Source organism: Lissotriton vulgaris, chromosome 2_1, assembly GCF_964263255.1.
Source record: "Lissotriton vulgaris chromosome 2_1, aLisVul1.2, whole genome shotgun sequence".
NCBI lineage: Eukaryota > Metazoa > Chordata > Amphibia > Caudata > Salamandridae > Lissotriton > Lissotriton vulgaris.
Window position 1 is genome coordinate 706559129 of NC_141687.1, and position 12890 is coordinate 706572018.

General features: G+C 45.7%; 1 protein-coding gene across 2 annotated transcripts in view; it reads left to right on the forward strand.

The window, feature by feature from the left end:
- The window catches only part of EIF4G2 (eukaryotic translation initiation factor 4 gamma 2), a 141246-nt gene that overhangs the window by 69730 nt on the left and 58626 nt on the right, over positions 1-12890 (forward strand). For both annotated transcript variants that reach the window (XM_086955950.1, XM_086955951.1), the window contains 2 exons: positions 5972-6116; positions 8564-8724. In XM_086955950.1, the coding sequence (XP_086812076.1) occupies positions 5972-6116; positions 8564-8724 (306 nt within the window). The remainder of the gene's footprint in view (positions 1-5971; positions 6117-8563; positions 8725-12890) is intronic.

Genomic DNA, 12890 nt, shown 5'->3' on the forward strand with positions numbered 1-12890 from the left:
GAAGGAACCCCTTCAAAAAGACCAAAAATTACTGAGGCAAGATTCAAGACAATATTGGAGCCGAGAGATCCTGAAAGTCTTACTTATGTCATCCCAAAAACGGGATAAGTGAGGGCACTCATAAAACATATGAATGTCAGAAGCGGCCAACAGCCCACATCTCGCGCAGGCCACCGCATTTCCCTGTGTGAATTTAGAAAGCCTAAGTGGTGACTAATACGCTCGGTGGATGGTAAAAATATGGTTCCTGCATAACCATGCAGGTTTCACGATGTCACACATCATTCTACATGATGCACTCCAAAGATCTTGCAAATTAGGGTTGGAGACAAACAAGGACCAAAGCGTATCCGGCAATAAGAATTCTCCATCCATTTCTTCCAAGATTAAATTATACCAGACTGAAATCTCCTTTTTGGCGGGAGGTTTGTCAGCTAGAAGGGTTATAAGGTAACTATACACACCCAAGGGACATTTACCTCCTCGCGGAAGTGTAACAGAGTATGCACGAGACCAGCTGGAAATTTGCAAATATTTAAGCCTGGAAAAATTTGGACCAATTTTATTAAACTGTCCCAAGGAAGCAAGTCCCCTTCAACGAATAGATCACCCCAAACCTCCAACCCCGCCTCTCTTATCGGTACGGCAAGTACGCCCCCCCCCCCCCCCCCAACCAGGCAGGGTTTTCTGGAAGGTCCCACAGAGGTGTCCTACTTCCATAGTACCCTATTTTAATAGCCTTGGATATCTGGGCCCAGGTTCTTGCCATACCTCGTAAGATTTTCAGCTTAATTTTTTTTGAAAACTTGGGGTCCCTGAATTTAAAGAGAAAGCTTGACTGGCCCACACCTTCTGCCTTCAACAACATTAAATAAATAGACCCCACTCTATGGTTAACTGGGTTTTTTAATAACATCCTGGCATGAGATAGCTGATAAGCCTGAAGGTCCGGGGCAGCGAGTCCGCCCTTCTCCCTACGCCTCCTGATTTTTTTTACAGGAAATTCTTGGAATACTATTCCTTTATATTTTGACCCGTGCCTTATTAAAAAACTAAATCAAGACCTCTTACTTAAATACAAACAAGCATTGGCAAATTCAACAGATTTGGCCCCCCTTTTTTTATCACCAAGCTACAGTACGGATGATGCAGTTTAGAAGCACTTTGGGCAACAAACTCTAGGGGGGAGCCAATCCAGCGACCAACAAGTTTTGAAGAAACTGTTACATCTGCAAGAAAAGCGGTCTGTATTCCATTTCCAGAGTGGTCCTGTGCTATTGACTTCTATGGTGTAGTCCTGATGCAAGGGATACAGAATGCTGAATATGCTGTGCAGTTAACAGGTGACTTCCTACGGGTTACTGCATGGTCCTGATGGTGTGACTCTGACCACAGGGGTCGACGTACCTCAAAGTCCTCTTTGGTCCAGTGAAAGTCGAGTCACCACTGGACTACTGGTCAAAGAGCACACCTAAACCAGCAGTCACCCTTCTGGTCAGAACTTATTTTGGGCAACCAAACTGCTCTCAGACGACTCAAGGGTCCTGCACACTTGTGCAACTTTTGAGCATCTATTCTGTCTCCCAGGCTGCACTGCGATGAGCGACTGTGGTAATGGGGTGCATTGTATGATGTGATTGTGTAATAATGGCCAAATCCTTACAAACGCTTTGGTTTGTTTGTGAAACTTCCAGTGGTGTTCTGGTAATGTAGAATTTACAAGGAGCAGAAAATCCAGTAATAGCATGGCCAAATTTGACAAATTTGGCACTTATCAACTTTTTCACCAAAACCATTGGGCAAGTTGGAATGCAGTCACTTCAGATCACTCTAGGTGACCATCTCCAGTAGGGAGCAAGGTCCTCGTTAAGTTAAAACAGCAAAGCAGTCTGTTCCAGGCACTTTTGTCCTATGCAGCGCTTTCTTATGGAAGTGGTCCTGGTGCCAGGGATGAAGGGGTCTGATTATGCTCAAAGGATGCTGTGGCTATGATGTGTTCGAAAGGGTTCTTGCTGCGACTACTCCTAGGTCCATAAACTGGATGAGGTGGTTCTGGTCACAGGTTAGATGTCCCTTCAAAGCACTCTCCATGCTGGCAGAATCCCAGTCGCCTCTATGCTAACAGTTCCGCGGTATCGTTGTCACAGCCAAATCCTTCCCTGGGTGGTTTCTGGGGTATCAGTCTGCACTCTCACTCCCAGGCTCCGCGAACTCTGGTTCAACTTTGAGAATTGGGTCCTGGCCCCTGGTGCTGCACAGAGGCAATCTTTAAGCTTCTGTGGTATTCATTTTGCCCAGCAGGCTTCTCAGCGGTTGTGGTCCTGTGCTGTGAACAGGTAGTCAGCAACCTGACCCTTTGAGTCTCTTGGCTTTTTCTAGACTCTGGAGATTTCTCCAAGAGCAGGAAACAGCAGGGAGGCTCCCTGCTTTCTAGCCCCCAGGTTCAGCAGGTGCAGTAAACACTGGTGCAACTTCTTTGCCAGTTACTGGATGCTGCACGACAGTCTCTTTGGTTCTTCCAATCCAGTCGAGGTATGAGTTCTGGATGCCAGGTATCCCTCCCTGATGACCACTTCCTGGGAAGTGTGGCATATGGCTAGCCGAAGATGCACTATTCAACCCACGCCCAACATGCTGTAACACCTCTGTGTTCAGAGCTCCATAGACTAGACTGATTGCTACCAGGCAGGTTTACATGCCCATGCAAAAAGTTAAACCGCAAGTTTCCCCTCCCTGGATGGCGGCTAGTCCGCCTAAACAGTGGTGCTGTCCCTCTCCCAAGTGAAGCTGAGGAGTCTGTCACCCTGTGCTGCCAAAGGGGCAACAAAGTCATTTCACAGTAAAATAAGATTTGCGTTTTTACTGCTAGAATAACTAAAATGCATGTTCAGCCTGTAAAATATGCTCTAGCTTTCCTTGGGGTTCTGTAGCGTTCGGTTGCACATATTAACGTAGAGGCTTGGCTGTGACTGTGCTTCAATTGGCAATCTGTTTAAAACTGCACTTCCAGTATGAGTGGCAGACTGGAAGATTTGTTTCCCTGTGTCAAACCAAGGGTGGCAAAACCAGTTCTGCAATACCTGGAGTGACTAACTTGCATGCCCTGGATACCATATACTAGGAGCTTTGTTAGCCTAAGCCAATTGTGTTTAGCCATTGTAGCATACACGTTTAGGAATAAAATACAATAATCCAGCACTCCACTCCAACAAAGGTTCTTAATGAGCAAAATATCACAGAAATCATAATCCATTCAGCAGGTCTTCATATAAATGTTCTTTATTCAAAGTCTTCTTGAGAATCACACAACCGTAGCCAACGTGTTTCGCCCAGAAGTACTTCTTCCGGGTGAACTAAAGTATTCGGTATTACTGACTGGTCCTTTAACCTTCTCATAGCGTACAATTTTCTTTGTTATGTAGCAACCTATAAAACAGTGCGTATCGGTTTCAAAATTGTCCTCCCTGCTTACTGGCATTCTAGACTTGGTAGACGCTCACAATAATAGTATTCTAACCGATCCTCCGGTCTTTTACTCAAAGTGGCCACTTATAACCTCAGTATTTTCTAAAAATTCTTCTCCCTGTATTCTGGGAATTTAAAATATGTGCGCTCCCAATAAAGTATATTGGGCGTTAGCCCATCTCACTTTATATACTGGATGCCGTATTCTCACGTCGCATCTCCTTTTCAAAGAACTGTCGACGGGCCACTTTGAGTAAAAGACTGGAGGATCGGTTAGAATACGATTATTGTGAGCGTCTACCAAGTCTAGACTGGTAGTAAACAGGGAGGACAATTTTGAAACCAATAGGCAATTTTTTATAGGTAGCTACATAACAAAGGAAATGATACGCTATGAGAAGAGGTTAACACCTTGCATGCTGATGACTAGCTCATGCTGGGCCTTCCATTGAGCGGGCGAGGCCTTGACTAGCTCGGCATCAGCCCACGGCCACCGTGATGCATGACGAACCGAGCATGTCCTTAGCGCCGCGCGTGGACCCCCGTCGCGCCAACCCCCGCCCCTGTGATACCAAATACTTTTTTCGCCCTGAAGAAGTCCTTATGGACGAAACACGTTGGCTACGGCCGTGTGATTCTCAAGAAGAATTTGGATAAAGAACATTTATATAGAGACCTGCTGAATGGATTATAATTTGTGATATTTTGCTCATTAATAACCTTTGTTTGGGTGGAGTGCTGGATTATTGTATTTTATTTTAAACTGTGGGATTTTCCCTTGGAAGCTTAAGGGTATTGAGCTTCAGGTCCCTAGCACCCTGATTTTGGTATCACTCAAACCATATTACTGATAGGTGCAGTCGTTATTGCCTCATACCCAGTGTTCTTCTTTGTTTATACAATCACGTTTTGGGTTCGGCGCGGATACTGAGGTCTAGTTAGCAGGCCTCCGTTCATGGGTGGCAAAACTAGCAGCATCCGTCTAACTTGGTGACTATACAAAAAGAAATTTCATTAGTGACCATTTTGCCACTGGCACAATTGTCAGACACCAATTATGAGTGGTAGCAAATACTTTTGATGGTCCTTGGAACCAGGCTTTGCTTCCAGGGAGGAAAACTCATGCATGCACACGTGTGCCATACATGCACAGATAAATGCTAATTGGGCTAATTGTCTCTGCTCTGGAACCATAAGCGCCTCTCCTGCTTTGGGTGGATCGTGCACCCAACTAGCTCACCTGGGTCCTGTAGTGCCACAGTGGGTCAGCACTGGCTACTGTATGCACTTTTATGCCCATTAACACATACTGTCAGGGCCTACAGCTGGGCCAGTGTCCCTGTGACCTAGATTGACAGTGGATCCAGATGTTCATGTGGCAAACCTCTTTGCTTGACCGTTATGAGCCCCTGCCGCCGTTGGTATTCAAACTGCATGAATGTGGCACTGGGAGTTTAGCTTCACCTCAGAGCAACTTTGAGGGTGCTAGTTTGCTAAAAGTAACTCCTGAATGCTTGCTCGACTCCCATGCTCTAGAAGTGGCCTGTGGGAGGACAGTCCTTTAAGCCTATATCATCGGAGCAATGGATCTGTAAGATTGTAGATGGATAATCTGCCCTATCCTTCAGAAGACCATCTTCAGCAGATCATGCTGCAGAAAGTAGTAGTTTGATCCAGAGAAGGAATTGCTGGGATGCTACAATGTGTACTTATGGTCCCGCAAGGACTATGACCATTGTCTGATCCTAGCCCTTGAGCGTTTATTTACCTTTAATCTTTGCAAGGAGAAGTTCAAGATGTTTTCCCTATTTCAGGTTCTTGCAGCTAGAAGGCTGCATCCCTAGACTCTGAGGACACATCCTCTTATACCTATGCTGCAGTTGCACAGTCCTGTCTGGTAGGGTCCATTCAATATGCAGTGTCTCCCCATCTCTCACAGAGGCTGGGGCACATATTGAGGAATAGACTACATAATTTTACTCTGTGCAGTTCGGCTTTAAGCTCTATGCGATGTAATTCTGCCCTCAAAAGCAATTTGAGTGATGGGGGTCCTCAGAGGGTAGATTTCAGTGCACTCATCTACTTGATTAAGAGCTTGGATCTTTTTCTGTGAGATGAGTGTGATGCCCTTGAAGGCCATTCACGCAGATTAGAACATACTTTCTGTAACCAATGTATTGTATTTAGCGTTTGAGGACACCAGTGGGCATAAACGCAAGCCTTTCTTCATAAACCAAAGCTTTGGAACTGCAATCCTAAATGCAAAAATGTTAAACTTTAAATTTTCCCTAATAAACGGACTAGTATAATTAAATCCCAAGATTTAAAATGTTGGGCATTGGGGTAAAAAAAAATGCTGAAAAAAGCCTAAGATTTGTTTTTCTCTGTACCACAGGTCTATTCTCCTATTCCTTTATTTGCCAGCCTTCTACTCTTTGAATTGAGCTCTTGTAGATTTTTCCTACCTTTCTTGATGCCTTGTAAACACAAGACCTATTGTTTTCAGGATCTTGGAGTCTTTATTCCTGCTCCTATGAGTCAAGGGATGCGAAGTGACTTCTTTCTGGAGGGAGGACCGTTCATGCCACCAAGGTTGAAACTTGACAGGGATCCACTTGGAGGACTTGCTGATATGTTTGGACAAATGCCAGGTAAAGCTTGCAGGGGCTCTTGCTCTGCTGTAGCAAAGTAAAGATGGTTAATATTTGTCAAACTGTGGCAGAATGTTATGACGTAGTGGCAAATATTACAAATTACTAACAAGTGTGAGGGAGCAAATTTGAGTTGTTGAGCAGATAGGTAGTAGCATGAAGCCTAACTAAGTAAACCCTTGCTCTGGAAGAGAACTATCTGTTCGAGGCATGGGCTCTAGATGCACATTTTGTGCTTACGTCCATCTAGTGTTTGGATTGGATGATTACAGTTTGTTTTTTAGGTCTCGCCGAGCGTTGCAGCGCATGCGCTGTTCACTAGCGATCTATTGTTGTTGGTTTTCTGTCGGGCTTCTTTGGAAGTGAGGTGGAAGCTCCAACCATGCTTTCCTATGCATTTTATTGGCATGCATCATAAACGCTCGCATTCTTACTGGAAGTGAGGTTTCTTTTTTCCCTCCCTGTCTGTTTTTCCTCGCCCACTCAGACGAGATTTTGCTGGGTGTGCCATGTTTTCCTGTTTCACATATACTTTTAGTAGCAATAGCAGCAAAGCTGCATTCTTTTGGTTAAACAGTGGTGTGATGTTTTAAAATACAGCACTAGTGGCGCATTTTTGCAATTTTGTTTACATCAGTGGTACGATGTTTTAACCCCTTCGCTGCTAGACAACCCCCCCCCCCCCCCCCCGTCCCTCCTGTACTAAGCCTTTTTATGGCTATTTGGGGTAGTTTGCACTTAGGCCCGTGTAACTCTTTGACCACATAAGATACCCACGCCAAATTTGCGTCTTTTTTATTTTTTTCCAACATCATGGAGATTGTAAAGGTACCCAGGGTTTGTGGAGTTTTGAAGTTTTGCCATTTTTCTGGGACATTTGGAAGGCAGAAATTCATCGATCAATAGGTAATAACAGTTGCTCTACAATTTTGTTACTGTCTCCCAATAAAAATGGTACCTCACTTGTGTGAGTAGGCCTTGTGCCCACGACCGGAAACGGCTCAAAACGCAACGTGGACACCACATTTTCACAATGCAAAGGGACAATTGTCTAGCTGTAGTTTTTGAACCCTAGCAACCCTAGCTCTGCCTGCACCTAGGAAAACCTACCAAACCTATACATTTCAAAAACTAGATACCCAGGGGCATCCAGGATGGGGTGACTTGACTGGCTCTCACCAGGTTCTGTTACCCATAATCCCTTGCAAACCTTAATGTGTCCCCAAAAACAATTTTTCCTAATTTCTGTGGTGGAAGGTTTTGGAATCTGTGGATCCCCAAAATTCCACCCACCCTGCTTTCCCCAAAGTCGTCTGAGAAAAATGGTACCCCACTTGTGTGGGTAGGCCTAGTGAAAAATTACCCTTTTTTTTGCTAAGTGCCCCTATATTCCCCCCGGGAGAAAGGGGGGGGGGGGACTAGAATTTTGGGAGTGGGAGCACATTGGCATGCCCATATTGGGCAGCTGCCCCACCCTAATAAATATGGCAACAAAAAAATCCCAGGGCACATAGTCAAAGTGCATCAGTAGTCTGGGGAGGGGCTTACTGCAACAGAAACCCAGCTTCCTAAATATTGTAAAATGTATCTAAACTTTTTACGCTAAAGCCAACGTCACCTGTTAGCCCTGAAGCTCCTCCTTGTGAAACAGGGGCTTCTATGACCTTTTTAGGCAATATTCTCCTTGCTGACTTGCAGGCGAGCGATACTACGGACTCTTTCAAACAACTGCAACCCTCACATGCTGGCCTCCGCTTCAGGAGAGGGATTGCTTTACAGTCTATGCACAGCATGTGTATCTACCTCACAGGCTGTGAACGAATTACTTACTCTGTAAGCGTCTGTTCTTGACATGCAGTGCTTTCTATTTTCATGTGGCCTCCCTGAAGCCTGGGTAGGTCAGTTTATTTACATTAATTCACATTACTTGCATGGACATCACATTACTAATGCTTACCACAACTCTATTCTCACCTGCGGCAAAGCAGTCGAACAGTGGAGTCTGTGCCTGTGAGCAACAGGAGTTGCACAACCTTGTGACTCCAACAACTTCTTAGAAGAAACACTTAAACATCTGAGCTCAACACTAGAAGGCAGACTTGTGCACAGCATTTGAATCTACAACACTACATGCCAAGTACAGATGCTTATAGGGTATGTAACATCCTTATCTGGTCTAGATATACAGGGAGTCTCTACAATATTAAAACCCATAGCTGTTAGTAAGCTTGATTATATTGAGTAATGCTCACTGACATTAGTTAACTTTGTCATGAGTGCATTTTACGCTCCCTCCTCCTACATGTATAGCCATAGTGTCTGGCAGACACTTAAAAAAAGAAATGTTGCGGCTGATATGTACCCCATAAGTTAACTCCAAAAAGATTGTGATAACACTGTACATGACCTAACTTTCTCATTTTTTTTTACCTTTCATACAATTCTAGGTAGTGGAATTGGTACTGGTCCAGGGGTTATTCAAGATAGATTTTCACCCACTATGGGACGTCATCGTTCAAGTCAACTTTTCAATGGCCACGGAGGGCATATTCCTCCTGCTCAATCTCAGTTTGGAGAAATGGGACTGAAGTCTTTTATGAAAAATCAGGTAAATTAAGTGTTATCTAGGTTAGTTTCTTAATACGCTTAATGTATGCATACTTTTGTTGTTTGAATTGTAAAACACTAAACCATATGACTGATTAAATCGGTGCTTGCTGATCATTACAGTGTAATTGTATCCTGTCCTAGGAGCCTTAATATATTGTAATTTTGCAGCGTGAGTCCTTCTGGATTCACTATGCTGTGCATTATTCCGCCATCTAGTGGTTGTGTCCGTAATAGTCGTTTTTTTGTTTTTGTTTTTGTGTCCCATGTGGGCGTCTACATACCACCATTTGGTGTCCTTTGTGACGTCGACACGCTTCCTCAGGAAGCTCCTACCTTTGGTCGCCATCTTCAGATTCTTTTTTTCTGCCATTGGGTCTAGATTGTTGCCGACTAGTTCGAGTTTTGGACGAGGAATCAAGGAAAATCATAAATTCGACAAATCAAATTTTCAGCGACCCCGGACTACAGGACAGGTAACCGGAACGACAAGGGAGGTTTTCAACCAAGATTCACATGGGGCTCCCTGAGCATTGGGATGAACAAAACACAGTTCGAGTTTTGCACAAATTGCCACCCCAAATACGCCCAGGACCAGCATCCAGTCTGCAACCTATGCCTGCTGCTAAACCACAGCAGCAAAGACTGCAACACGTGCTTGGCATTCACACCCAAGACCCTTGGAGTAAGGGAGAGGCAGAGAAGGGCGAACCACAAAATGCAGGGGTCACCTCTATCGCTCTGTGACTTGGGCGAGGAGGACAACATCACTGGAGGACTCCACTGTAGTCTAGGTCCATACAAGACTTTGCAGGAGGTAAGGGAGTCATTGAACCCTAAACACTTGAGCGACACTCTAAAGGGTGAAGCTAAAACCCAGAGCGACACTCTTAGCGAAGTCCTCAAAGGGAGCATTGCTGCCGAAACACTACGCAGGCAACAGCAACCAAGGATAGTCAGCAGAGTAGATCCTTCGAAAAGGACTCCCAATCAGCGAAAGCCCTCGAAAAACCAAGTTCGTCAAAGGTTGCCCTCGAAGGACACCTCTGCGCCGAGAAAAGAAGGGCCTACATAGAAGTCTACTGCCTCAGAGGTGCTCCAACCCTTGAAACAGAGATGGAGAGGAACAGGAGGCTCGAGGCCGAAATGGCGAGCATCCTGCAGCGGAAAAGGGACTTCGAGAAGATGAGCCAATACGCCATCCTGCTCTCGAAGTCAAAAGGGACTAGGACGCTGAAAACATCCGAACCAGTCGAGGAACAGGAGGACTAAGTCTATTTCGAGGGCGACCAAAATTAGCAATCCTACCGGGACTCTGTCGTCCGAGGCACAAGACTTGGAATGGCAAGATCTCTGACCCCAGAAGGGTTAGACACTTACCCTTCTAGGCCGTCGCTGCCAGACGACATATGGATCTACAATATGGTTGTTCAAAAGGCTTCACAGGCGTATGGAGTGAAAATGGAAGGGAAGCCCAAGGCATGTTTTCTCCTGGAAATTCTACTGCCTCATCAAACTAGGAGCCAATTCCTGCCCATGCTCCTTAGTGTGCTGGATCAAGGAAGAGAGGCCTGTAAGGAGCCAACAGTATGCAAGGCTGGGACTCCAAGAACAGAGATGAAGAATAATCCTTCATCTAAAGACCCTGCATACATCCAAGGGTCATTACCAGCAGACTCCATAATGGCAGCAACGGCTAGGAAGAGGGCCAATGTGCCCACTAATGCCGGACCACCTCCCGACAAGGAGTAGGAGGATGGATCTCACAAAGAAAAATGGAGAGAAATGCAGCAATCCATTGGTGCATCGCAAACTAGAACGCCCTGATTAACAGGCACGCATACCAACACTGGGAAGAAGTGGGGCAACTCCTAAAGCATCTACCAGACCATCACCAACCAAGAGCAGCTCACCTGGTAGAAGAGGGCAAAAGCATGGTTAACACTTGCCTAAAATCTGCATTGGATGCTGCAGAAACATCTAGCAGACTGATGATGCTAGGAGTGACTGAGAGAACACGCTTGGCTCAATTTCTGGGGTCAAGCCAGAGGTGCAAAGCAACATCCTGAATACACCTTTTAACGGAGAGCAACTTTTTGGCGCACCAGTTGAGGACCAGTTAACGCAGTTCAATAAGAACGAGACCGCAAAGTCCATGGGAGCGTTGCAGTTGAGAGGAATGAGAAGGGGGTACACCCACAAGAAGGCCAGGTGGTAGGGAACGCATCGTGCCTACAACATTGCACCAGACGTTCCAGCAAGGCTGCCAAGTGAACAACCAAGGGCAGCTGCAGCCGAACTGGCAGTCATTTTGAGGGCGCGCAAACGGCCGAGGACCAAGACTAAGAGGAGGCCAACAGCCTTCATCCAAGTGACTTCACCAGAAAACAGACCCCCACCATACGAACACCTGGGTTTGCAGAGACCTAATCTGCAACCGAACGTTCAACGCCAAACAGTACCTCGAACACACACCAGTAGGGGGCAGAAAAAGGACTTCATCCAGGAATGGAGGATGGTCACATCAGACAATAAGGATACTGTATAGCTAGAGAAACTACATCCGAACAGAAAACCAAGAAGAAAGGAATACTCTGCAAAGGAGTTTTCGTGACTAGAGGCTTAAGAAGTGCTCCGCAAGGAGGCAATTGAGGTGGTGCCACAGAACCAAAGGAAAAAGGGTTTACTCAACTTACTTCCTGGTGCCAACGGTGGACGAAACACTAAGACCTAACCTAGATCTAAGGTTCCTGAACTAATTCATAAACTCAGATTCAAGATGACTTACCTACAAGAGGTAATACCACAATTACAAAAAGGATTGCATGACCACTATAGATTTAGTTAAAGGATGCATTCTTAACACATCCCCATCAACCACAAACGCCTACTAAGGTTTGTGATCCACCAAAGCCACTACCAGACCACAGTACTGTCATTCAGCCTGAAATTGCACTAAGTGTGCAGCATGCGTACGATTGCAAGGAATACATGTATACCCCTATCTCTAGGACTGGCTTGTAAATGCAAGTTCATAAAGCCAATGCAAACACATCCAGCAGGTGATCCGAACGCTGACACTACTGGGTTTCTCGATCCATTGGGAAAAATCTTCAACAGAACCAGCGCAAATCAATATATTCTTAGGGGCAGAGATAAACACTATACAGGCCAAAGTGTTCCCCAGCAGGAAGAGAACATTGGAGATACTGACGGAAACAATTCATTACCAGACGGGGCAAGTTCTGACAGTGAGGATGTTGAGCAAGCTGATGGGAATGATGGCGTCCTGCATTCACCTAGTCCGAAATACTAGACTCTACATGCAACAATTCCAGTAATGGATACAGCAGCAATGTCCCAGGTAACTGGGAGTTAGGACGACCTAGTGGTTGTCACACACACTGCATCGGGAAATAGCGTGGTGGAACAAAGAACCTATCCCAGGGGAAGCCATTCGCACAACCAACTCCACAGTGACCATCACAACGGACACCTCCCAGCTCGGTTGGGGCATGCACATGAACAAGCTCAAGGTGAGGGGCCTATGGTCGCAACAAGATGCGGTCAAGCATATCCATTACCTGGAACTGAAGACAGTGTTCCTAGCCTTTAAAGCCTTTCAGAAGGAGCTGTTCTGAAAAAGGGTGTTGATCCAAACAGACAACACCACAACCATGTTCTACATCAACAAACCAGGAGAAATGCAGTCCGCACTAGCAGGTCTAGCGCAAGAGATATGGACATAGGCCATTCCACTAAGGATAGACTTAGCAATACATCTCCCAGGGAAGGACAATGTGGAAGCAGACAGACTCAGCAGGCAGACGTCCGCATCCCACGAATGGGAGATCAACCAACAGCAATTGCAGAAAGTATTCTGGAAGGTGGGTACACTGCAAATAGACCTATTTGCAACCCACCAAAATGCACATGAACAAGCTCAACACTTTGCATCCAGACAACCTGACTATCGGTCAGAAGGGAGTGCGCTATGGATAAGTTGGTCAAAGACATTTGCATACGCTTTTCCCCCCGATACCACCGATAGAGTACTCAGCAAATGCAGGATCAGCAACATGTCACTGACACCAATAGCACCTCAGTGGCCCAGACAGTTCTGGTTCCCACAAATAGTGGAGATGGCGCAGGAACCAGCGCACAGAT